General features: G+C 44.9%; 1 protein-coding gene, 2 non-coding genes and 2 pseudogenes across 3 annotated transcripts; 1 reads left to right on the top strand and 4 right to left on the bottom strand.

Moving 5' to 3' along the window:
• Nucleotides 1-293, bottom strand: part of LOC138010898 (uncharacterized) — a 3,986-nt pseudogene extending 3,693 nt beyond the window's left edge.
• Nucleotides 294-10,024: 9,731 nt separating this feature from the next.
• On the top strand, nt 10,025-10,143 carry LOC138011908 (5S ribosomal RNA). The gene has a single exon (XR_011124816.1). It is a non-coding gene; the product is annotated as a 5S ribosomal RNA (ribosomal RNA).
• Nucleotides 10,144-11,108: 965 nt separating this feature from the next.
• On the bottom strand, nt 11,109-11,272 carry LOC138012011 (U1 spliceosomal RNA). Its single transcript, XR_011124907.1, has one exon. It is a non-coding gene; the product is annotated as a U1 spliceosomal RNA (small nuclear RNA).
• An 8,269-nt stretch (nt 11,273-19,541) lies between these two features.
• On the bottom strand, nt 19,542-19,722 carry LOC138012107 (U2 spliceosomal RNA; annotated as a pseudogene).
• Nucleotides 19,723-23,423: 3,701 nt separating this feature from the next.
• LOC138011240 (luc7-like protein 3) lies at nt 23,424-24,026 on the bottom strand. The gene has a single exon (XM_068858193.1). It carries the CDS (start codon nt 24,024-24,026, stop codon nt 23,424-23,426), a length of 603 nt encoding a protein of 200 aa, XP_068714294.1.
• Nucleotides 24,027-26,602: the final 2,576 nt, after the last annotated feature.

Genomic DNA, 26,602 nt, shown 5'->3' with positions numbered 1-26,602 from the left:
TTACGGCACTCGATACACACAAGCTCCAAATTGAACTTTTCGAGATCTTTTTTTCCTGATTTCCTCAACAGCGAAGGATTTGACTTCGAGCATAAGCCAGTAACCTCTTTCGAGACAATTTTTAACACCTGTTGAGTAACGTGTTGTCGTAATGGTTGACATTTCATTATTGCCCGTGCGATTTGAGATGGAATACCATGTGATAATGCCTTTCCTACGGGCTGATAAACTGTGGAAAGATGTTTGTTAACGATTTTACTTGGATACTTTATGGAGACTCTAACTTGACTCGAATCATAAGTACTGATATGGTTCGACGAAATTGGCGTTGATGTCAATCTTGGACCAGAACAATTCAGTTGTGAATTTTGAAAAGCACGCAGGACGAGGCTATAGGGATGACTCTGAATCGGAGATAAGCAAGAAGCCAGCGGCATTCCGCCATGATAAATTGGTGTTGCCAAAGCAGCCACATCTCCAGAAGAAGTACAAGTGGTATCCGAGAACCGAAGCGATTTGGATGCCTTTCCTGGAGGCGTTACCGTATTTCTAGCACCTTCCTCGCCAAATAATATTTTCTCTTCGTCCGATTGTAGCAGTCGCTTTACCCTTTGTTTTTCTCTTGTATTGAAGGCCTCTTCAATTTCTCGCTTAAGCTGATTCACCTTATCTGATGCTCGTTGAAATTTTATCAAACGCTGGTAGCATTTGTCCCTACAAACGAACAAATCGCTATTTTTTGAGTAGCGACTCACGTCCACAGATAGTGATGAACGAATGACTCCAGCAATGTCGAGTGAACTTTTTCCGAAAATGAAAATTTTGTTGTTCTTGAGAGAAGCTGATGAACAAATGAAGCACCTAGAACTGCTTTCTACCAATTTTTTGGGAGTTTCATCCATAGGGATTCTCTGTGCTATCTGGAAACTTTTTCGCACGGGAAACTGACTGCAATGACAAATTACTGATACGTGATTGGTGGATTTTGAGATTACCTCATGATCTCAAAACAAAGGGAAAGGAATGTGGTTCGGGTTTAAGCAGCCGGTTCTTTGGGGGGAGCGTTGCGTGACATCCAAAAAACGGCTGCGAAGGAGACTAAAGGTTGAGGCGATTCGTCATTTTAGATAAACGATTATCCCATTGAGCGTGATCCAGGTTTTCGTTACCAAAATACAACCCAAGGATTTTAAGCTTGTCCGTCACCCATGTGATGTTTACAGGGCCAGTTGGCCGACTGGCTGATTCTCCAATCCACAAGCCCTCAGTTTTTGCTGCATTAAGGCATGAACCAGATCCCTTTTTGAAGATATTGAGAATGTGAAAACATTGTGTGATGGAATAATCGTTAGCTAAAATCAGCGTAGTATCATCGGCGTACTGTGACACTTTGCTCTGTTGTTGTTTAGAACCGGGGATTTGAGTTCCCTCGATTGTTTTGTCGCGGCGAATCGCCTGACCTAAGGTTTCAACTACCAAGCAATACAGTAACGGTGATAGCGGACAACCTTCCCGTACGCCTCGTCCGAGGCAAAAGGGCGAAGAAAGCCAGCCATTGTTAATGACGTTGGATGTTATGTCGTTATAAAGCACATCAACCCAATGTCGGAAATAAGGCCCAAAGTTGAAACGAGTTAACACGCGTTGTAGAAACCCATGGTTAACTCGGTCAAAAGCCTTTTCCTGATCCAGACTAATAATAGTGGTCGATAGTGTCCCGTAGTAAAAAGAGATTCTCGTAGATACTACGTTCCGGAATACCGCAAGTTTGATCTTTGTTTATGATCCGTGGCAGAACATGATGTAATCTATTTGCTAACTCTTTTGTACAGATCTTGTAATCAGTGTTTAGTAAGGAAATAGGTCGCCAGTTCTTAAGCTCGAGTGGATCATCTTTCTTATATAAGAGACGAATGATCCCTCGGCGTTGGGTCTCAGACAAAGAGCCGTGTTGGAAGGAATAATTTAGTATTTCTACCAAATCAGGTCCTATCAAGCCCCAGAAACGGCGATAAAATTCCACTGGTAAGCCATCGCTCCCCGGGGACTTGTTTGTTGACGTTTGTGAAGCCGCTTCAAAACACTCAGCGAGTGTAAGTTCGCCTTCACAAAGTGCCTGATCGTCGCTAGTTAGAAACTGGTCTAATTGTTCTAATAGCCAGTCTTGGCTCTCCAAGTCCACCGGTTCGGCGGTGTAGAGATTTTCGTAAAAATCTCCGGTTTGTTATCCTGCCAGGCTGGCCAAAAATTATTTACAGCTGAACAGAAGGACTCTGATTTTAACAGCTGAGTGTTAAATTTCCAGACGCCGCATCCCCTCGGGTTTGAATTTCTGAGTTTGACCTTTAGATTAATTATATGGTGGTCTGAGTACCCAAAAGATTTGCATTTAAAATCGGTGATGCGTGATCTCCATGCCTTTGGAGTGTAAAACCGATCTAGCCTACAGCCTACGCTGTGAGAGCCGTTGAACCACGTAAACAAACGCCCCGTAGGGGAATTTATGTGATAAAAATCTTCTAAGGTTAAATAATCAGTGAAGGCATGGAGCTGCGTGACAGCTCTGTGTCCAAAACTGTCATCGCCTCCCCATTTGTCCAGCTGAATCTTTGGAACGCAATTAAAATTGCCAACCACAAAGGTGTCTATGTTCGGAAATGTGAAACACCAAAGGGTGTCAAAAGATGATTCATGTTCTGCGTAAATGTTGGACGCGTATACATTCACGGCTTGGAAGAAACGGCCTTCAAGTTCTAATTTAACTGTGACAATTCTACCGGCTTGATCAGTTTTAAAATCAGCGATTTTCACCGAGCTGTTCGGGTGAACGAGTGCAGCGACTCCCGCTGATCTGTTAGAACCTGGAGACCAGGCACATTGACCTCCCCAATCCTTCTCCTACGCCTTGCCAGAAAAGGTGTCGGCGAGATGAGTTTCTTGCAGGAAAATTAAATCAAAATTAAAAGATCGCAATAATTCAAAAACTTTGACTCGCTTGTGACGTTCGGCTATGCCGATAACATTAATCAAAGCTAGCGTCACAGTCATGATCGTAGAACAAGAGAAAAGCATGAAATTTAAATACGCCATAATAGCGGTGATTCGAGTGAAATTAAAGTGTTTAAAATTAAAAATAATCAAAGTTACTTAGCGGGATTCCCAAACTCTGATCAAGTCCGCATAAGCGTCCTGCTTAAGCATGCCTGTCAGGGTTGACCATTCGTGTTCTTCCTTAGCGCTTATGTGTAGACTTTGAAGCGCTCTGCTGTCCACAGCGCTCATATCACCTTGGGAATGTTGAAGGAATAAACCTCTGCATCTGTAAAAGGTCGAGCCATCCATCGCTTTCATGAGCTTGGTTCTGTCTGGTCCAGATTGTCGCATTGCTCCCAGAAATCATTTGAGTCCCGATCGTGAGGTTGAATTTCCTTCGCTTGTTCCCTTCTTAGCAGGTCCCTGGGTTGAATCGATTGTTCGAGGAGAAAGAGGCCGTTTCCGCGGGGTCTCCTGTGTTTCTCCAAAGAGACTTTGTGAGGCCATCGACGCGTAGCTGGCTGAGGTCTCGGACTCCATATCTACTGTTTTGTCTGAACTTTCGGTTGTTCCTGATTCATTTACTGTTTTGTCAGAGCTTTCGATTGTTACATTTTCGGCAGGCAAATCGACTTGTAATGGTGCCTGTTTGTCGGTAGAGGCCACGGGGGGTGAAGCGTTGTTTCGGGGATGCGATCTTTGTAGGCAATTTTGGACTACGTGTTCGGTTGAACCGCTACGGTAGCAGGTAATGGGCTTCCCCGTGTACTTGAAATGGACTTCTAAGCCATTAGTGACGATCTTGCGAGGAAGATCCCTGTCCAACGATATAAATTCCGCAACACGGATCTCATGCTCGATGTGAGTGAAACCCTGCTCGGTATAGTACAAGCGGCGCAAGGTTTCACTTTTCAATTTTCCATAAGTCTTAAGAAAAGGTAGTAAGTCGCTATCAGGAAATTCTACGGACAGAAAGATGGAAACATGGATCGTACGAGTGCCCAACAGGCGCAAAGGCTTCACTGAATTTTCGTGATCAAAACCACTCGCGGCGAGGCATGCAGCCATTTCGGCAGATTTGAGTGTAATGTCGAAACATTTTCCTCCATAAAGTGGAACCACTCCTATAATGTGTTGCTGGTATTCCGGTAAAGCTTTGGCGATGGAAAGGGCATCCAAATCCATACCGTCCTCAATGATAAGACGAACAGAACGCTTGTGAGGAAACGCGTTGTGAGGTCTTGAGGCCATGACGAACTCGCAGCTCAAAAACAGCCAGAAAAACGCTAAAAATCCTTCTCCTTTCATCCCAAAAACACGTAGACCATATAGCGTAAAAACTAGAAAAACACGACATTGAAGAAAGAACTCGATAATAATAGCAGCGAACGAAGAAATACCCGAAACTTTCGGAGCTAAGATACTTTTTTTTGTTTTTTTCCGTTTATTTACATATATACAATGGGCCAGGCGGAGGAAGCTCCGCTCTCGCCCTTAATTGACAATAGTAAAGTTGAAATATAAAGTTTGAATGGAAACGAGGCTTAAGTACAATATAATTGTTGACTAATAAAAGCGACGGCATTCTGGAGACACCTCGTTTGATTTACACTCCAGAATGCCAAAAATGCTAAGAAATAGTATGGAAAGCGACAGCTATATACAATTGTTTATATTTGTGGATGCGTATTATTTGCTTATGAGATAACTAATTTTATTTTGATTGTAATATTATGAATTGTTTGGCGTGTGTTGCTTGAAGGGGCAAGCCAGGAAAAGGAGCGATCGAGCGATCGAGCGGCCGCGTCCGGGGGCCAGAGAACCCGCCCTTGCAAGGCTCAGTCCCTGCGCTCGGCCGCCACCCTCTGTTTCCCTGCCTCAATGATTAAGCGTAGCTTATCATTGTCTACGCTACAGAGTACGCTCATATGGGCCCAAGTTTTCAGGAATTCATTGGGGGGATAATAGGAATACGCCGCGGAGAGACGCGTGCGTACCCTTGTTTTTATTTTATTGATTACAGCCTGGGCGGACGTACCCTTCTGTTCGAAAGTAGGAAGGTTCCGCGCCGCCCAGATTTCATTAAGAGTAACATTAAACAAAAACCTAGAAATTAAGTTCGCTTTGGAGGACTGGCTATCCTGAGGGAGGCCATGTCCGAAAAAAACTAGAGCTGGACTTAGAGTTAAAGTTTGAGAATAGAAAGGGTGTACGATTTGGAAAACCCACGCCCACACCTCGGCTGCATCATTACATTCACAGAAGGCATGAGAGAAAGATTTGGTAAGGCCGCAGGTAGCGCAACGCTTGCTAACATGGAGCCGACGCCACCGTTTTAGAAAGGCCCGAGTTTTAATAACTCCGTGCGCCAAGCGCCACGCCACGCTATGTCGGCTTCCCAATTGGTACTCAGACCCCCATATATGCTCGGCCAGATGTGACGCCAAGGTAGGGTGACAGACAGTTTTCCCTCCCAAGCGAATGTGCAAGGCAGTCGCCGGGGCGAGGGATTCACGAGTTTCTCGTAGAAGGTTTTAACAGTATAGTCTGGTAGCAGGGTCAGATCTAGATTGAGGCGGTCAACCGCTGTAACGATGTGTTGATAATACACAGGGGGGTGACCCCCGATATATTTCGGTACAGAGTTTGACCTCAGGAAAGACCAGCTTTTAGTCGTGCAACTCAAGGCTAGGCCAATCCAGAATCTAGCGAAATAGACCCACTTGGAGTCACACGTTTGGTCCCCTATACAGGGAACCCAACGCAATTTTAGGGCCCGGGCCTTCTCTTGCGGCTTAACCACTGCCAGGCCTCCCTTAGCTGGCATGTCGACCTCGCCACCAGTTCTGTCTTGCTGTTCCACAAGAAGTCGTAGATCGCTTTATTAACTCTTGTGTGAACCCATTTTGGCATCGGGTAGACTGACGCTGTGTACCAGAGCCCCGAGGCTCCCAGAATGTTGGTGATTAGCACTTTACCACGGAGCGACAAAGTGCATTGTTTCCAGAGGTTAAGGCGATTCACCAGTTTAGATAAGCGATTATCCCAGTTAGCGTGATCTAGGTTTTCGTTGCCAAAATACAACCCAAGGATTTTAAGCTTGTCTGTTACCCATGTGATGTCTACAGGGCCGGTTGGCCGACCGGCTAATCTGCCAATCCACACGCCCTCGGTTTTTATTGCATTAAGGCGCGAACCAGATCCCTTTTCGAAGATATTGACAATGTGAAAACATTGTGTGATGGAATAGTCGTTAGGTAAAATTAGCGTGGTGTCATCAGCGTACTGTGACACTTTGCTCTGTTGTTGGTTTGAACCAGGGATTTGAATTCCCTGGATCGTTTCGTCCCGGCGAATCGCCTGACCTAAGGTTTCAACTACCAAGCAGTACAGTGGCGGTGAAAGCGGGCAACCTTGCCGAACGCCTCGTTCGAGGCAAAAAGGGGAAGAAAGCCAGCCGTTGTTAATGACGTTAGAGGTGATGCCGTGATAAACCACATCAACGCAACGTCGGAAATGAGGCCCGAAATTGAAACGAGTTAGCACGCGTTGTAGAAACCCGTGGTTAACTCGGTCAAAAGCCTTCCCCTGATCCAGACTAATAATAGCGGCCGATAGTTCTTTGCTTTTCACGTAGTCGATAGTGTCATTTAGTAAGAAGGGATTCTCGTAGATACTACCGTCCGGAATACCGGAAGTTTGGTCTTTGTTTATGATCCGTGGTACAACATGACGTAATCTATTTGCTAACACTTTTGTACAGATCTTGTAATCAGTGTTTAGTAAGGAAATAGGTCGCCAGTTCTTAAGCTCGAGTGGATCTTCTTTCTTATATAAGAGACGAATGATCCCTCGGCGTTGGGTCTCAGACAAAGAGCCGTGTTGGAAGGAATAATTTAGTATTTCTACCAAATCAGGTCCTATCAAGCCCCAGAAACGGCGATAAAATTCCACCGGTAAGCCATTGCTCCCCGGGGACTTGTTTATTGACATTTGTGTAGCCGCTTCGAAACACTCGGTGAGTATAAGTTCGCGTTCACAAAGTGCCTAATTGTCGCTAGAGAGAAACTGGTCTAACTGTTCTAATAGCCAGTCTTGGCTGTCCGAGTCAACCGGTTCGGCAGAGTAGAGATTTTCGTAAAAATCTCTGCATTCCCGAAGAATGTTTTTATCAGACGTGACCGAGTTGTTATTGACACGTAATTCAGAAATTGCATTCCGTGACTGACGCTTGTTTTCGAGTTGGAAGAAATACCTCGTCGGTTTTTCTCCCATCTCGATCCATTGTTCTTTGCTGCAGATCATAGCCCCTTCTACGGCGCGGTCATCGATTGTTTTGAGGAGATCTTTGATCTCTGCAAGGTGAACGTGATTGGCGGCGGTGTTTGAATTACCGCGAGCTGTTATAAGCTGGAACACATGTTCTAAATTGGATTTTTCTCGCCTTCTCTCACGACTTTGTTCAATGCTGTGGGAGATGGCGATTTCTTGTAGCTGTAATTTACCAGCGTCCCACCAAATTCGTGGATCAGTGAAAGCTGGTTTGTTGTCGTGCCAGGCCGGCCAGAAATCGTTTCCAGCTGAACAGAAAGATTCTGGTTTTAACAGCTGAGTGTTAAATTTCCAGACGCCTCGTCCCCTCGGGTTTGAATTTCCGAGTGTGACCTTTAGACTAATTGTAAAGGAATTGCATTTAAAATTGGTGATGCGTGATCTCCAAGCCTTAGGAGTATAAAACCGATCCAGCCGGCAGCCTACACTATGAGGGCCGTTAAACCATGTAAACAAACGCCCGGTAGGGAAATTAACACAATAAAAGTCTTCTAAATTCAAGGAATCGGTGAAGGCATGGAGTTGTGTGACAGCTCTGTCTCCAAAGCTGTCATCGCCGCCCCATTTGTCCAGCTGAATATCTGGAACACAATTAAAATCACCGACCACAAAGGTGTCGAGATTCGGAAATGGAAAGCGCCAGAGGTTGTCAAAAAATAATTCACGTTCTGCGTGGTTGTTCGGCGCATACACGTTGACAACTTGGAAAAAAACATTGATCAAATTCGAGTTTAACAGTAATAACCCTACCGGCTAAATCGGTGTGGAAATCGGCAAGTTTCACAGAACTGTTCGGATGAACAAGTACAGCAACTCCCGCCGATCTATTTGAGCCCGGAGACCACGCACACTGGCCTCCGCAATCATTCTCCCACGCCTTACTCGAAAGAGAGTCGGCGAGGTGTGTTTCTTGCAGAAAAAATAAATCAAAATTTAGGGATTTCAGAGATTCAAAAACTTTGACTCGCTTAACGTTAATAGAAACTAGCGAGACGGCCATAATGACGAGTAAAGGGAAAAAAACTAAGTTATCTCTTAACACTAACATAATTGTAACAACAAAAGGGGAGTAAACTGGTAAAACTTAACGTTCAAAATAAGGTCGGATGATCCCTGCGTTGGTTCTCGCAGACAGTCAGGAGACGAGCAAAGGCGTCCTGTTTCAGTGTTGCTTTCAAGGCCTGCCATTTCTCCTTTTCCTTCTCATTTACGTTATTCCTAGACACTTTTCGAGGATCCGCGTCCTGCGCATTCCCGAGGAGATGTTGGAGGTAAAGGGAACGAAGGGTATAAAACCGATCCCCATCGTCTTTGAGCATGAGTTTTGTCCTTGCTGGGCCGTGTTCTTTTACTGCCTGAAGGAAGGCTTTTTCAAAAACAGCAATCTGCTCGCTGACTATAGTCTTTTGCTGATGGATTGTCGTCTTTGACTGGCGAGGAGAGCGCGCGTTTATGTGTAGATTCGGGAATTAAAACCTGCGTTACAGCTTCCGTGTAGCTTGCCGGCGAGGCGGTTTTTTCTGAGTGAGATGGCGCAGTGTGCATAGTGTCCTCGGTTTGTGCCGGTGTTTGAGGCGTTTCGGTGTTGCTCGCTGTGTTATCCCTGGTGGGCGAAGGATTTCTTCGAAGCCTCGCTTTTTGCGGGCAGTGTTGAACCACATGCTCAGCCGAACCACAGCGATAACATGTAATGGGTTGCCCCGTATACTTGAAATGAATTTCCACTCCGTTGGTGACAATTTTCCGAGGGAGATCCTTGTCAAGAGAGAGGAACTCGGCCACGCGAATTCCGCGCTCAATGTACGAGAAGCCCTCCTCGCTATAATAAAGACGCCTAAGAGTGTCGGTCTTCAATTTGCCGTAAGGTTTAAGGAAAGAGACAACATCCAAGTCCGGGTATTCCACGGACACAAAAATCGACACATGAATGGAGCGAGCCCCGAGGAGTCGCAGAGGTTTAACTGTGTTGTTGTAGTCCAAGCCAACCTTGGCCAAACGTGACGCATTTTCGGGAGTATCCAACGTTATATCAAAGCATTTGCCTCTGAACATGGGGACAACGCCAGTAATTGAAGTTTGGAAATCCGGTAGAGATCGGACTAGAGTAAGAGCATTCAGCTCCATGCCATCTTCCACAAGAAGGCGGACCGAACGCTTGTGAGCGAACGCATTGCGAGGTCTCGCGGCCATCTTCAACACGCCACTCGAAAAACGTCAGGAAATCTGAAAAAAACTTGTTACGAACTCCAAAATAATCCAAAGGACTCGGCCAAAACACTAAAAACTTGCTCAGACGAAAAAAACCGGTGATCCGGGACGCGAAAAGAAGGAAATTCTCAAAACTTTCGGAACTAAGACACTTGAGCTTAGCCAAAAGGCCGAGAAGCGATGCCCGTTGATGCTCACAGCCGACAAGGTGCTCCCAGTCTCATGGCCACAAGATATGGTGGTCCGATTACAATCCATGCCAAGGAAGGAATGCCCAAAGCCAACCTGAAAGCAAGGCGCACACAGCGATCGCCCTTGTACAGTGGGCGGCAGCCACCAGCATTGCATGGCACTTGCGTTGAGAGTAAGTGGACAAATGCACATTGTGCTTGCTCAGACCTCGTTTTCATTTCCCCCTTATAACAAAGTTAATTTTCACGGCTAATTACTTGTCTAGCACCATACCACAGGGAAAACACCGGTTCTCGTCCGATCACCAAAGTTAAGCCCTGTCAGGCGGGGTTAGTACTTGGATGGGAGACCGCCTGGGAATACCCCGTGTTGTAGGCTTCCCTTTTTCCTTCTGTACACTTGATTATCTCAAATAATCTCAGTTTTCTCCATGAAAGAACATGCCAAAGATATGTCAAAAATGAGACATACAACAAAAACAAAATAGTTCACACGAGAAAGTGGAACTTGTATTCCCAAGGGAGCGTGTGCGTGCAAGATCTTATCAATCCAATGTTTATGACATTAAACGTATCTTTTTGTGTGAGCAAAGAACAGGATACGACAAGTAAAAAATGCATGCACTGTTATGCATTAGATGGAAGTTAATCTAGCCCGGATGATATGTATACAACGAAGGCTACAACACTATAACATTCATCTTGCGAAAACGTGACTTATGTGACGTAGCGCACTTCAAAGTCTTACTGTTCCCTGATCAACACGGACAGTATGTATTCAAAGGGTGGACAAGACCCTATCCTGAGCATAAAAGATTTACTTTTTATGATAACAATTCAATTAACTGATAACATAGAGAAACCACAAAGTGTTGGCCACAGAAATGTAACGCCAACTGATCTGGTGGGTCCTCAGTTACTCAATGCATAACGGGCTCTCCAGAACGCAACATAACACAACGCAAAAGAAATTGATCACACATATAGATGGGCGATGGAGCAGTACAAACACACATCCACTTATGTTTTTCAAATGATGCACGAGGACAAGAACTCAACCCGCTGGCATTTTCTTGTCTCACTCGTCTATCGATGGAAGTGCCGCTAATCGATGCGGCTGAAATAAACACGTCGTCTCGCTCTCTCTACGGCCAAGAATAAAAGGAATAAAATGACAGTTTTGCAGTGCACCAAGTACAGAACATTCACCTAGAATTTCAGCAGTCGAATTCACAAATACAACTCACCTTGCTTAGTCCTTACAACACCAGTGCATCTCCTGCCCTGCCTGAAACGATACCAACAAACCTTCCAATTAGCCAACTTTGCCACCGCGGGTTGGTGTGGGGACTAGCGCGAACGGAGGTCCCCTCTACCAGAAATTATACGCTCAAGTTACCCTTATTTGGGGTAATCGCGAGGGTCAACCCAATCGAAGTGCAATGAGAGAGCCTCACCTTGAGAGGACTGCGTCCCTGATCACAGTGCCTCCCGCGTCAGGTAAGTTTTTGTATGTTTAAGGCGAATGGCTGGCCCCCCAGTAGGGTGAGTGCAATGGCCGCCAGACATAATGACGAATCCGTCAAACACAACGGTTCATCTCAAACTGGGGTGCACCAACACGCCAACTTCGCCGGGGAATCGAACCCCGCCCATACCAACAAATAACAAAAGACAAACAGACAAACAAAGAATTGCACCTAGGAGATGCCTGGCCTGACTTACACTCCTAAATGATGATTCGACAAAACGACAATAAGGATTCCAAAACAGGCACGACCTGGCACAAGGGTGAAAAGCGACCCACAAAAGGCCACCCGTCAACAGACTCATTCAACGCCAAGATGTTGGCTCACCCCAGAAAAACGGCCAGGGCACGCACACACAACACAAAACCAAAACTTAAATATGAACAACCAAAGCATCATTTTGCAACGAAGCCACCACACGACGGCCACCCCAGTAACGGACAAAATAACGATAACGGCAGTCAGACCGGAAACGACGGAAAAACTAAGGGAGATTAAACCGAACTCGAGACTTCACACGCTCCAGAACATCAACAGCCGAGGGACGAACACCCCTAAAACGAAAATCATTCCGAGCCCCCCAAATACAAAACTTGCAGACATTCAACATATAAACAAAAACCCGAGGAACCACAGACAACTCATCAGCCGAGAAACCAAAAAGCGCATGGCAAACCAAGATAGAAGGACAAAGAGGAGAAGCCAAGAACATGAGAGATTGAAGCCACGACAAAACACTGACAGCCAGAGGACAGTGAAAGAACAAATGTGAAAGAGACTCCACAGCCGGGAAGAAAACCAAAAAACCATGAAAGAGACACAAGAAGACAGAGAAGAAACAAAGCGACGAACCCACTGAACATGAAGAGCCATAACCTTACACTGGAAATCCACAACAGAGAACCCACCCAAACGAGAAGGCTGAACTACAACACGATGAGCAACCAAATCCCGCTTACCGCTCCAGAAAAACTTAAAACTTAACGTATTTAATTCCACACTGACCCACCGGGGAACATGGATTAGAGAGGCCACGTACCACACACGGGAAAGGGCCAAGGCATTGATAACAAGTGCCCTGCCCTTAAAAGATAAGGATCGCTGACACCAAGAGTTTAAACCATTTTCCACAGCGTTGATACGCGGCCTTCAATTGTCCTCCTCCACATTGCCTGGACCCAGAAAAACCCCCAACACCTTCACCTTCACTGACGACCAAGTAATGTTAATCGGTGAGTCAGTGCGCCCATTCCAACCTCCCAACCACAAACCTTCGCATTAACCATAATTTAATTTAGCCCCAGACCACCTCTCGTACAAAGAATAAACATCAAAAACAGCCAAAATACCAGGAACGGAACAAACAACCAACGTGGTATCATCAGCGTACGCAGAAACAACAGGCAAAGAAGACGAAGAACCAGAAAGAGACAAACAAGAATTTAAACCATTACAACATATATTACGAGGCAGAACCTCAGCCACTGAAACATAAAGAAGGGGGCACAGGGGACATCCCTACCTCACCCCACGAGATAACTTAAAAGAATTTGAAATATAACCATTAACATTAACACAACTACTCACATTATTGTAAAATAAATTAACCCACCCAACAAACGACTGCCCAAAACCCATGGCATATAAAGTAGAACGAAGGAACGTCCAATCAACCCTGTCGAATGCCTTTCCTTGATCAAGAGAAAGAAGAGCAGCAGGAGCACCAGAAGAAGAGCAAAAATCAACAACATCACGAAGAAAAGCAACATTTTCACCAATAAAACGGCCAGGAACACCACAAGACTGATCTTTATCGACAACCAAATGAATAACCTTAAGAAGACGAGCAGCAATAGAACGACAAGCAATTTTATAATCGACATTCAACAAGGAGATTGGACGCCAGTTTTTGGGATCAAGACGATCCCCTTTCTTAAATGATAAAGTAATGATACCTCGACGCTGAGAGCGAGACAAAGAGCCCAAACCAAAAGCAGAATTGAAAACACAAACTAAATCAAAACCCAAAACATGCCAAAATTTTAAATAGAATTCCATGAGAAGGCCATCACAACCAGGAGCTTTAGCACAGGCCATGTCCTGAAGAGCAGCAAAACACTCCTCCTGGCTGAGAAGACTTCGCACCCCTCACTATCATCAAAGGGAAGAACCGAAGAAATGTTGGAAAGAAGCTCAACACGAGCATTAGAACCACAAGGAGCAGCGGAGAAAAGATCCGAATAGAAAGAACGAAAAACATCACACAGCCCATCCTTATCCGCAACCAAAGTACCATCAGTAGCTCTCAGCGCCGAGATATTACGGTCAGTGCCGTTTTTCTTTTCGAGCCGGAAGAGGTAAGCAGTGGAGGACTCACCCTCCTGCACGAACTTGAGCACGACAAGCAACCTCAACATCCATAGCATGAAGACGAGACAGAGTAGAAAGGTACACAGGAAGGAAAGAAAGACGACCAGAATCAACATGAACTTTTAAATGGGCAGCCAGTTTAGACAAAATATCACGTTCTCCTACTTTACTCTTACCACGATTTACACAATAATTAATACTAATACGCTTAATATGGGCTTTACCGCTGTCCCACTACCCAGTGAGGGAAGGAAAAGAAGACTGACGAGACTGCCAATAACACCGGAAAGTTGAGATGAGGTCGATATACTCGGCCTCATCCAAAACAGAAAGGTTGAGCTTCCACAACCCCGGACCCGGAGGAACGGAGTTGGGGAGAGCCCATGAGAAAGAGAGAGCACAGTGGTCAGAAAAAGGACACGGCAGAATGTCTACAGAAGACACATAATGTACCCAAGCATACGGTTAACCTATGTTACCTTTTGGAACGGTTCAGTGCTTTATTCTTCTTTAACTGTAATTATGATTTGAAAGATTATCCACAATTTTCTCAATTTTACCATGAACTTCTGAGCTGGTGGACTCATTTTCGAAATACCTTTGATTCAGAACACAATTGGTGTTATATAATTTGGAACAATAAAGAGATACTCATTGGAAATAAACCTGTTTACTATAAAAAGTATTTTGAATCTGGAATACTTTTTGTCAAGGATCTGTTATTTCATTTGAACGTTGAAGAATCATTTAACTGTGTCACACGCAAACTTAGCAAAACAAATCTTTTAAAGTGGGCAGGACTCCGTCACTCTATACCAATTAACCTTAAATTAGATACTCCTCAGAATCCTCCAGCACCTACTCCAATCTTAAAAATAAAAAATAACACCTTTGATGTAACGAAAAAAAATCAAGAGATTATTATAATTTATTGATCAGTAATAAGGCGCAATTTGCAAATGCTGCTATTAATCTAAGAAGTGAATTCCACCTGTCTCTTGACCAGCTGAAACAAGTCTTTATACTTCCTCATAGTGTTGCTTTTGAACCATACGTAAAAGCTTTTCAATACAAAATATTAAACTCTATTCTGTTTACTAATGTTACATTGCATAAAATCGGTTTCAAAGAAAGTAATCTCTGTAGTTTTTGTGAGACAGTACCTGAAACATTACACCACATACTTTTTCTATGCAGGCATTCAAGGTTGTTTTGGTCTGATTTGGAGTGCTATTGGCTCTCTCTAACGAATGACAGGATCCAATTATCACTTCAAGATGTAGTAGTGGGAATAATCTCCTCTCAAAATTCTTCACTTCTAAACCTTCTGAATTTTTTTATTATCATCGGAAAATTGTATCTATGGGACTGCAGGAGAGATCAAAGGTACCCTGACTTACAGAGATTTAAGGTCAGACTGAAAATGAAGTATGAAATTGAACGTTTCATAAGTTTAAAAAACAATATAAATAATAATTTGTTCAAAAAGAAATGGATTTTTTCATCTAGTTTGCTATTCAACTAAGTAGAGGTGTATATGTATATGTATATGTATGTGTGTGTATGGATGTGTGCATGTGTATATATATATATTTATTGATTTATTTATTGAATTTTTTTTTTTTGGCTTCTTTTTGCTGCAATGTAATAGTGTAATTTTGTTCTTAACGTGAAAAAAAAGTAGAGTATTGCATTGTATTGTTAGTAGAGTAATAGCCCGTAATGTAAGTAATGTAATTTTTGTAAGTAATGCTAGTATAATAGAGGATTGTTTTTGTAAGTAACGTTAGTATAGTAGAAATAAAAAAAATAAAAAATAAATAAAATAAAAAAAATACGGGCAACCGATGAGGTCAATGTGCGATGCAATGGCCCCATCGGGCCGGAACCATGTAGAAGCAGAATCATTTGGGTGCCTTTCACGCCAAATATCCACCACACAACAATCCGAAAACAAAGCCAACAACAAAGCAGAACTTTCTCGAGAGACATCAAAAGGACAAGACCCATCGCGATCCCGAACACGGTTTAGGACCGTGTTGAAATCGGCACACAAAAGAGTTGGAACAGCAGGATAGATAGAGTCAACACAAGGAACCAAAAAAGCGTCACGATTAGGATTACGATTAGGAGCATAGATAGAAGCAACACGGAAAACAGAACCGCAAAGACCAAACTCAACCAAAACAAAACGACCTTGGAACTCGCAAACAACATACCGACACTCCAAAACCGAACGATACAAAACAACCACACCATGAGAATGATTTGTACCAAAAGAACCAGCACACAAATAACCAAACCGAGAAAACCAAGAAAGGAGATCATCATTAGAGACAGTGTGGGTCTCCTGTAGACAAACTACCGAAGGAGAGAGACGGGACAACCACTGGAGAAGACCAAGACGCTTGTCACCATCTCTCAACCCATTAACGTTAACAGAAATAATTGTGAGAGCCATAATATAACAAAAAGTAGAAAAAAACCCATGACGAAAAACTAAAAGGTGGCGAGACAACGGTAAATTTTAACGGTGCCTAGCAGGGCTAGGTGAAGCAGCACGTTGACGTGAAGAACTATGGGAGTCCGGACTAAGAGGAGGCCTCTCATCCCCGAAACGAGACCGGGAATGAGAGGATGCACGAAGAGACATCCGCGGACCAGAACGAGAGCTGACCCGGGGAGGAAGAGGCACTGCAAACGAATGTGGGGGCTGAGTACCCTCGACAAGATCGTCCGTAGAAGACGGAAGAGCCGCCTTCAAACGTTGAACCATGCGTGCCTTTTCCTCCGGTGACACCAGAGGCTGTGTGTCCACGGAGCCACCAGCACGCCCAGCCTTGACAGGGATTCTAGATCTCAGGACCCTAGAATCCTTTTCCCCATCCAACGAGGCCTAACTATCCCCAGCCACACCAACAGAACCCCCCGACGAGGGCGGCAAAGACCAAACAGACCCAAAAAGGGGAGAGAATGAAGGGGAGGAATCCAAAACCTCCTCCTGAGGTGCTCCCACTGTAGCGGGGACCTCCAAAACACCATCACCCGATGACCCCTGCCTAGGAGAGGGATCCAGAACCCTCTCATCAGCCCCATTAGACTGACTAACCAACAAAGGCTGGCTGACCAACTCATCAAGCTGGTTATCCAGCTCATCCACAACCATCGCCTTGGACTCAACAGTAGATTTACTCGCCCCCACCTCCATAGTCGCACCAGGAACAGACTCCGTGGTGAAGGACAAGCAACAGGCCCGGCGGGGTCCCCAGCAGGCACAGCCTCAGGGACAACCACCAGCTCAACAGCATCAGGCACAACAACTGGAACATTATCTGCACCAGCACCAACATCATTAGCAACACTATCATTATCACTAAACTCTTCATCATTATGCGTAGCCGGGTCACCCGGCACGTACCATGCAGGCTTAGGGCAATGATGGACAAAATGCCCTGCTTCGTGGCACCGCTTACATTTCCCCTTTAGAGGGCAGTCAGCCGCCTTGTGATTGTCGTTACATATATCACAGACAAGGGGCTGTCCCTTATACCATACGCGGCAGTTCACACCATCAATTATAACGTTGCGCGGAATATCGTGCTTACGCACCATGCGGACCAAACCGGTACCTGTATGCACACCAGGGACATTTGACCACTATTGATGTTTAATTTCTTTTACGTCCCCAACAAATTTTAAGGCCTCCCTAACCCGGTCATTATTGCCCTCGAAGGGAAACAAATACACCATGACAAAGATAATTGGAGTCAAAACAACCATGTTACAACGAACGTCACCAAATGAAATGGAACCGGCCTCGTCATAGGTCTTCTTTTACGTAGGATCAATGAAAGAAATGCGGATAAAGCCCCCCGGACAGACCTGGATTGAATCAACCAGACCATCCAGGGAGTCAGCAATGATGCCGGCAACCCCGGCATGGGACGTCCCAGCCAGGAAGCCGAACTTTATGATAAGAGTGCGCATGTTGCGCGGCACCATTATGCGTAGATATATGAAATTCTTTTATAAATTAATCTGTTTTTAACTAAATCCTTTTACCAATTACAGTACAAAATCTGTTAACGAAAATCTAACCTTAAGCAGCTGCTAAAGGACTAATGTCAATTAAGTAATAATTATCAACTTAAAGAATCACACTAATATTCCACTCAGTTATTAAGATATAAGAAAAAAGAAAACAAAGAAACCAATAACAGCAAAGAAAATCACAACAAAAACCTTACCACACTCCAAAAAAATGAATGAAAAACCACACTCCAAAATAAAACAAAAGGAAGCCCAGGGCCACACTCCAAAAATGAATGTCTCCCAGCAAAAATTGAAGACTACCAAACAGGGTTTGACTTACAAAGCCAAACCCGCGTTCAGGTAAGTTTTTTATGTTTAAGGCGAATTGCTGGCCCCCCTGTAGGGTGAGTGCAATGGCCACCAGAAATTAAACGACTAGAACGAATATTACAGGCAAGTACCTCGGCAACTAAAACATAAAGGTCGGGGGACAGGGGACATCCCTTCCTCACCCCACGAGATAACTTAAAAGAATTTGAAATATAACCATTAACATTAACACAACTACTCACATTATTGTAAAAGAAATTAACCCACCCAACAAAAGACTGCCCAAAACCAATGGCATGTAAGGTAGAACGAAGGAACGCCCAATCAACCCTGTCGAATAACTTTTCTTGATCAAGTGAAAGAAGAGCAGCAGGAGCACCAGAAGAAGATCAGAAATCAACAACATCACGAAGAAAAGCAACATTTTCACCAATAAAACGGCCAGGAACACCACAAGACTGATCTTTATCGACAACCAAATGAATAACCTTAAGAAGACGAGCAGCAATAGAACGAGAAGTGATTTTGTAATCGACATTCAACAAGGAGATTGGACGCCAGTTTTTGGGATCAAGACGATCTCCTTTCTTAAACAATAAAGTAATGATACCTCGGCGCTGAGAGCAAGACAAAGAGCATAAACCAAAGCAGAATTCAAAACACAAACTAAATCAAAGCCCAAAACATGCCAAAATTTTAAATAGAATTCTATGGGAAGGCCATCACAACCAGGAGATTTACCACGGGCCATGGCCTGAAGAGCCGCAAAACACTCCTCCTGGCTGAGAAGACCTTCGCACACCTCGCTATCGTCAAAAGGAAGAACTGAAGAAGAAATGTTAGAAAGAAGCTCAGCACGAGCATTGGAGTTACAAGGAGCAGCAGAGAAAAGATCCGAATAGAGAGAACGAAAAACATCACACAACCCATCCTTATCCGTAACCAAAGTACCATCACTAGCTCTCAGCGCCGAGATATAATACGGTCAGTGCCGTTTTTCTTTTCAAGCCGGAAGAAGTAAGCAGAGGAGGACTCACCCTCCTCGACCAGGCACGAACTTGAGCACCACGAGCAACCTCAACATCCATAGCACGAAGACGAGACAGAGTAGAAAGGTACACAGGAAGAAAAGAAAGATGACCAGAATCAATATGACTTTTAAGATGAACAGCAAGACTAGACAAATAAGACTGCCAATAAGACCAAAAATTGGAGATGAGGTCGATATACTCGGCCTCATCCAGAACAGAAAGATTGAGCTTCCACAGCTCCGGACCCGGAGGAACGGGGCTGGGGAGAGCCCATGAGAAAGAAATAGCACAGTGGTCAGAAAAAGGCCTCTGCGGGACCAAAAACGCAACTTGTCTGCGCATACCATGTGGTAATGGAGGTCACGTGATCCTTGTCCTGTCGTGTCGTGCTGTCCACTCGCTGCTATGCTACCGAGAGAAGAGAACATAATGTGAAGGTTGGTTGGGCACTTGTTCTGCTTTCATTTGATTATTTCTTCCCCAGAGGGAAGTGGACCACACTCGGAGGTAGTGCTATACCGAGGCAACCCGTGGCCAGGACGAGGCAAGCCTCTTTTCCACGGCCCAGTTCCATAAATCAGTTTAATATATGAGCTGCTTGATGAGCAGCGTATCAGATATTAAGCTGATAAGAACAGATTTTTTTTTCTTTTGATAAAAGTTTATTTACAAGGGCTGAAGGGCCCAGGTAAAAAGATCAAATCCCCCAAATAACAGTGATGGACCTAAGAGGAACCGAAAAAGATTACAGTGATGGACCTAAGACGAACTGTAAAAGATTACAGTGATGAACCTAAAAGGAACCCAAAAAGATTACAGTAATGTAAAGGAAGTTCATGTTGAGCAAAGCTCAAAGTCCAAACTAACTAACCTAGCTACAAAAACCAAAGTCCTAACTACAAAAACCAAAGTCCAAAATCAGAAGTCCATTAAGGCAAAAGCCATACTAAATACCTAGCTTCGGAAACTCATGATAAAAACTAAAGATGAAAGGTAACTTTATTGTCCTGAGGGACAGAACAAACAACGTTCGAAATAGACCAAAATGACTTCACCCTATCTAAAGAGTTACCCTGAACGTGCGATCTAACATCCTTAACAACATTGTTGATAATTGAATGAATACCAAGGGTTCTGTTGCAAAAAGTTGCAAGAATGCGCGTATGGCAAATGAAAAAAAGGACGGTCGCAGCCAAATAATAAAAAACTGAAGGGCCAGGAGAAGACGAACAGACAGAAAAGGGGAACAAGACAGATGGGAAAGACAAAACAAAGGGAAAACCGAGAAGACGAGAAAATGAAGCTGCAAAGTAGTTCCAAACCCGCACAGTTCTACAACAATCAACAAAACAATGTTTAGCAGTTTCAGGTCGCGAGCATACCGCACAAAGGTCCACGTCGATATAACCCCAGGCCCTAAGATTATCTAGAACGCGGACCGCATCAGGTAAAAGAAGCCAAATCAAATCAGAGTCTCTATTTTCAATAAACTTGAAACGGGACTTTCGCCACACCGAGGCCCACTGATTAATGGGGCGGCCAACAACGTCGCCCCGGTAGCCAGCACACGTCAGGGCAAAGCATAGAGCAGAGAGTAAATGTTCTTAGAGGACAAATCATCAGGCAGGGCACCATTTCGATCAAACAAAGATTGAAAAACCGACAGAGACGATAGGAAAAGGAGGGCTCAGGAGAAACAGGAACAGAATTCGAAGAAAAGGAGAAACGAGGATCAAGCTTAGCGAGGCGGCGTCCAAGAAAATAGCGAGATAGAAAGTGCCATTTTTCACAGCCGAAGCTATCATGCAGAGAAGAAAAACAAGAAAGGCGCAGCTCATACATTTTGTACAGAAGTCGACAATGTTTAGGCCCCCCATCTTTAATGGGGCACAACAACGCTGCTGGCTCACATTCTCCATCCTCCCTTTCCATATAAAAAACCAAACCAAGCGGTGAAAACGATCACAAACCCATCGCCGACGATGGAGAATCTTAGCAACATGCCAGAAACAGCTAGCATCAAGAACATTGACAATCATGGCGCGACTGATAAATGAAAGCTCCCTTTGTTTCCACAGGTTTAAGAGAGTCTCAAGTCTATCGAGTTTGGATTTCCAATCATCAGATTCCACCGAGAGCAAGCCGTTAGCGAAATAGACACCGAAGATCTTGATCTTGGGAACCCACTTCAATCCAAAGGGAGAACCCCCCTGTGACCGCCATCGGCCGAGCCACATGGCCTCAGTCTTAGAGGTATTAAGTTTAGCGCCAGAACCCAATTCAAATCTACGAATAACTTCCAAAAGACGACAAAGAGAGGTTTCAGTCTTTAAAAATATTGTAGCAATCATCGGCATATTGCGAAATTTTAAATTGAAGTCCGGAAGCGCCTGGGAGCCGGAAACCGATAATCTGATCGCACCGCCTAATTTGGGTTGAGAGGACTTCAGAGGCGAGTACATAAAGGAGAGGAGACAGGGGACAACCCTGCCTCATTCCCCTTTCCAGAAACACTGGTGCCGAAAGATTACCGTTGACAATTGTACGAGAAAAGACATTGTTGTAGAAAAGACTGACCCATTTACAGAAAGAAGGACTGGAACCAAATTTTACAAGGGTACACATAAAGAAAGAATGGTCAACACGGTCAAAAGCCTTCTCCTGGTCGAGAGTCACTAGAATTCCAGACTCATTAGTTTTGTCAATCATATCCAGGGTGTCTTGGATAAGTTGTAAATTGGAAAAAATCGATCTTCCGACAACACCGCACGTCTGATCCTGATAAACGATGGATTCCATCACGGGTTTCAGACGCTCGGTGATGGCCTTAGAAGCAATTTTATAATCCGTATTGAGGAGCGAAATAAGAAGGACGCCAATTCTTAGCTAAGCGATTGTCATCTCTCTTAAAAACTAGGCGTAAGAGCCCCCATGTTGACTATCAGTGAGAGAACCCCGGTGATAGCACTCATTTAAAATACGAGTGAGAACATCGCCGAGGTCCTCCCAGAAAGCGATGTAGAACACAGTTGGAAGGCCGTCTGATCCAGGCGACTTCCCAGTCTGAAGGCTATTAAGGCCCGAGAAAAGTTCCTCACTAGAAAACTCGCCTTCACAACTATCACATTCGGAGGCAGTTAAGGAAAACTCTAGATCATTGATTAAACTGCCCTGGACTCGCAGGTCGAGAGTATCCTTAGCATAAAGGTTCTTATAAAAATCAACTAGGATCGATTCAATGTCAGCACCAGCTGTCTTCTCCAAACCATTAGCATCGAGAAGGCAATCAAAGGAATTTTTCACGGCCCTTTTTATCTCAAGATGGAAAAAATAACGTGTGGGCCTCTCCCCCTCCTCCACCCACTTGGCGCGTGATCGGACTTTGGCGCCCTCCATTTCACGTGAAATAAGGGAATAGAGAGCGCTCTCAAAATCTCGAATCCTAATTCAGGCCGAGTGATCACCGAAAGCCAGATCAGATTTAGCATGAATCAAACACTTAGTTAATCGATTCCGTTCACGGTTAAAGCTAATGCAAAAATTACAGATATTCAATTTCAAATCGTCCCACCATGCGCAAAGGGAACCAAAATTAGCTCGACGCTGTTTCTGAGCATTAATGAGAGTAGACATTTCGAACTTAAAGTCGTCATCAGAAAGCAGACTGGAGTTAAACTTCCAAACACCGTTTCAGGAACATGCAAAGCCATCCAAAGTCAAATTCAGGGAAACGAAATCATGGTCTGAAAAAGCGCATGGCAAAGTACCGCTGTTCTGAACAAATGAAAGGAGAGCACGGGAAATAAGAAAACGGTCTATACGCGAAGCCTGAGTATAACTGACATTGGCCTAGGTGAAAGAAACTCCACGAGGGTTTTGCCTACGCCAAACATCGACAAGAGAACAATCAGTGGCAAAGGACTGAAACATAGTCTTATGCGGAAGAGATAGGTTAGAAGACGACAAACAGTCCAGCACGCTATCAATACAGTTGAAATCGCCGGCGACAATACGAAAAGGGGAAAGGAAAAAAGTATGCAAATTTTGAAAAAAAAGCTTTCCGATCCGAAACGGTGTTTGGAGCATACACATTAACAATATTGATTTGATGGGAGCCCGTTAGTATCAATGCACTAATGACGTGACCTTTAGAATCCAAAGTAAAACGAATGACAGAACCTTGAAAGGATGTGGAGACAAGCAGGCCCACACTGGCCGACCTGGCGCCCCCAAACAACCAATAGCACTTTCCAGCCCAATTTCATGAAAATTCGTTAGCCGGCTCCAGACGACACACGTGTCTCCTTTTGCGGGTGTACCGAGTCCGCGCGCATAGAAAGTCAGTGTCAGTAATTTGAGCATTGATACTATCGACGCCTGTTAACTATCTGCCATTTACCCCGTTTGTCATCACTAAGCGACTGCCGGTCCTCATGCCCAGGGGTCTTGGAACACTTGCGATCACCCCCGCGGGAGCGGTCCCGCTCACGCCACCGCTCCTGGGGCTGGACCTGGGCAGAAACACCCGAGGCACAGTCGCCAGGAGAGCAATGCTCATCGGCGCCCCCACAGGAGTCACGCTCCCGCTCTTGAACCCCCGAACAATCATGGGACCAGGTACCTTCATCCAAATGATCTTCATCCTCTCCATCCTTCTCATCATCCTCATTTTCCTCATCTTCCTCATCTTCATCCATCTCGTCCTCTTCATTCTTCTCGTTCTCCTTGTTCTTCTCGACCTCGTTCTTCTTAACCTCCGCTTTCTTGTGATTCTCATCACTCTTCTTCACAGGATCCTTTAACACGGGTACAGGGGCATCAGCAGGCGGCGGGCGAGACACAGAGACAACTTTGGTAACATTGGCATACGTAGACGGACGAGAGTTACGAACCGACGAAATATTACCACCAAAAACAACAAAAGGACAATCCCGAAAACGATGATCAGACTTTAAACACACGCTACACATAACAGGCAACGGACACAAGACAGCACGATGGCCAGGCAGCTCACAATTAAGACAATGAAACAAATCACACTTGCCAGCAAGGTGATCATGGGAACCACATCGACGGCATGTTTTAGGTTGGTCCGGGTATCAGACCCGGATAAATTCACGCGCAATGTGAATACACGATAGAATGTCTTTGTTGATACGCATCTTTGCCGTATGAATTCCATTAAAGAAGTTATCCGACATCCAGTCACGACGAAAAGAAAACACCTTGCCGTAGGCCGACAAGCGGCCAATTAAAACGGTGTCAGGCATTTCGCACGGAGCTTCGTAGACCTTAACTAACTGAACTCGGTTTTCACAGTCGCCAAGAAGAACCTGGCACCCACAAATGATTATTTCATCTATGCCTAATGCAACGTTCTTAGCACGATGGTCATTAAATGTGACAATCCAAGTCCAATTTAAGCGACGAAACTGGACAGAAGAGGTAAAGTGTATGTCAATACCAGCTGTGTCAAAGCCTTCGAGGATCTCCTGCCTATTAGAAACTGTTTCGTAGGAAAAATACACCGACAGGTCCTTGTCAAGGCGCATGGTTTTTTTTTTCTAATGAGCTCGATATGAGCGGTATTTATTTCACATTTGTCAATTTAGCGGGTATTACAATAAGAGCCAACATCATGATTTCAGTTATTTCGGCATAAATATTACAATATAGCACTGGGTATGTCTAGCTAAAGCTACAGTTGGGTATTACAAGTGAGGGAAACTACTATACTGATAATATAATAATCGGTTACAGGTGCAAGACGAGCTTATTGTTGACAACAGAGGCTAATGCAGATCGGATACACCAGGTATTGACAAAATGTTCTGGTTGATTGCGGAGTTTACATAATTTGTATTGATATTTTAAATGCGATCGTACAGAGGCTATGAATAAATCCATAGGGGGTATGACATCAGAACGTAGGTGATAATCAACGGCTGCTTTGTGAATGGCGCATCGACCAATAGTAAGGGTCCAGTTCACGAGTTTAGTTGTGGAGTTGTTCAGTTGAGGCTGTCGTTGTTGGTCTGGTAGGAGACCGAAGAGTTTAGTTGATTCGTCAAGGGTCAGGTGGTTGTCGGTCATGGTGAGTAGGTAGGGACGGAGTGTGAGCCAGAAAGTGTGAGATGAGGGGCAGTGTAGGATGGCATGTTCGCTAGTGTCTGTATGGGGACAGCGGTGACACAGGGATGTGTGGTAGACTTGTGCACGATAGAGTGAGAGAGCGGTTGGTAGGACACGGTGGATAAGTTGCCAATTGACGTCGCCTTGTTTGTTGGATGCCAGTGTCGGGTATACTTGTTGCCAGAATGCAGTGTTGAAGGGGGGGAGGGTGGGCATGTTGGAGTTCCAGTGTTGGAGAGCTGGTATGGTTATGTTGCAGGTCGCCTGGAGTTGTTGGTAGAAAACTTTGGTAGATCCTTCAGACAGGGGAATACGCGTGGTTCCGTTTGTGGCCGGTCTTGAGAGACAGAAAATCGGTTGCAGGGAGGGGTGGGCAAGAGATTGAGCCTTAGTGATAAGAGCAATCCATGATGTTGGTAGGGCGGTGAGGATGGTTTAGAATTCACGAGCGGTGCGTGTAGAGGAGCGAGTAGGCGAGGCATCTGTAGTAGTGAGGAGTTCGTGGATGGCAAGGGGGGGTAGGAATCCGGGAATGCGATGTAGCAAAGATCCTTAACTTGAATGAGGCCTGCGCGAGCCCACTCAGGATAGTAGAGGGGGGTATCGTGGTCGGTGATGAGGGGGGGTTACGGAATAGAGGTTCATTCATAATGTCGGGCAGGATGACAGGCGGTTCTGTGCGGATGTGATGAGAGTGTTTGTGCCAGGCGAGGAGTAGGTCCCTGTGGTACAGAGGAAGGCGAGCATCAATGTGTTGGGGGGTGTAAGCCAGAGAAAGGGTGAGTTTTCCGAGGGGCATGTTGGTGAGGCGGAGGAAATGGGCTGTAAAGGATTTCCAGTGGGCGCATTCGGGTTCGAGTAGGCGACGAATGGTGTTGATACGGAGCGCTTGTATTTTGGTGGCAATTCGCAGAATGTTGAAACCACCCTCTGTCAAAGGAAGGGAAAGGATGTCGCGAGATACTAGAGGGCGTTTGTTGTCCCAGAAGAAATTATATATCGCACGTTCTATGTTGTCAATAGCCCAAGAGGGGAAGTAGAGGTTGGTGGCCTGATACCAGAGTGTTGAGGTGAGGAGAGCATTGATGATGAGAGCGCGTCCTTTAAAGCTAAGGGAGCGGTGACGCCATGCAGGGATGGTAGTGTTGATTTTGTCAATTTTATGTTCCATGTTTCGCAGGGAGCAGTCACTGTTACCAACGTAGAGCCCGAGGATCTTATCGGGAAAAGCGTCGGTGTTCCACTCGAAATCTAGAGGGGAGTCTTGGCGACTGATGAAGGCCCCACACCAGAAGCCCTTGCATTTGTTGAGATTAATCCTGGCACCAGAGGCGCGTTCATAGTTCTGGAAGATTTCAAAAGTGGTGTGGATGGAGGCGTGTTCAGTGAAGAAGAGAGTAGTGTCATCGGTGTA

This window comes from Montipora foliosa, chromosome 7, assembly GCF_036669935.1.
Source record: "Montipora foliosa isolate CH-2021 chromosome 7, ASM3666993v2, whole genome shotgun sequence".
In the NCBI taxonomy this organism is placed as follows: Eukaryota; Metazoa; Cnidaria; class Anthozoa; order Scleractinia; family Acroporidae; genus Montipora; species Montipora foliosa.
This window is presented reverse-complemented; position numbering and strand designations above follow the sequence as displayed.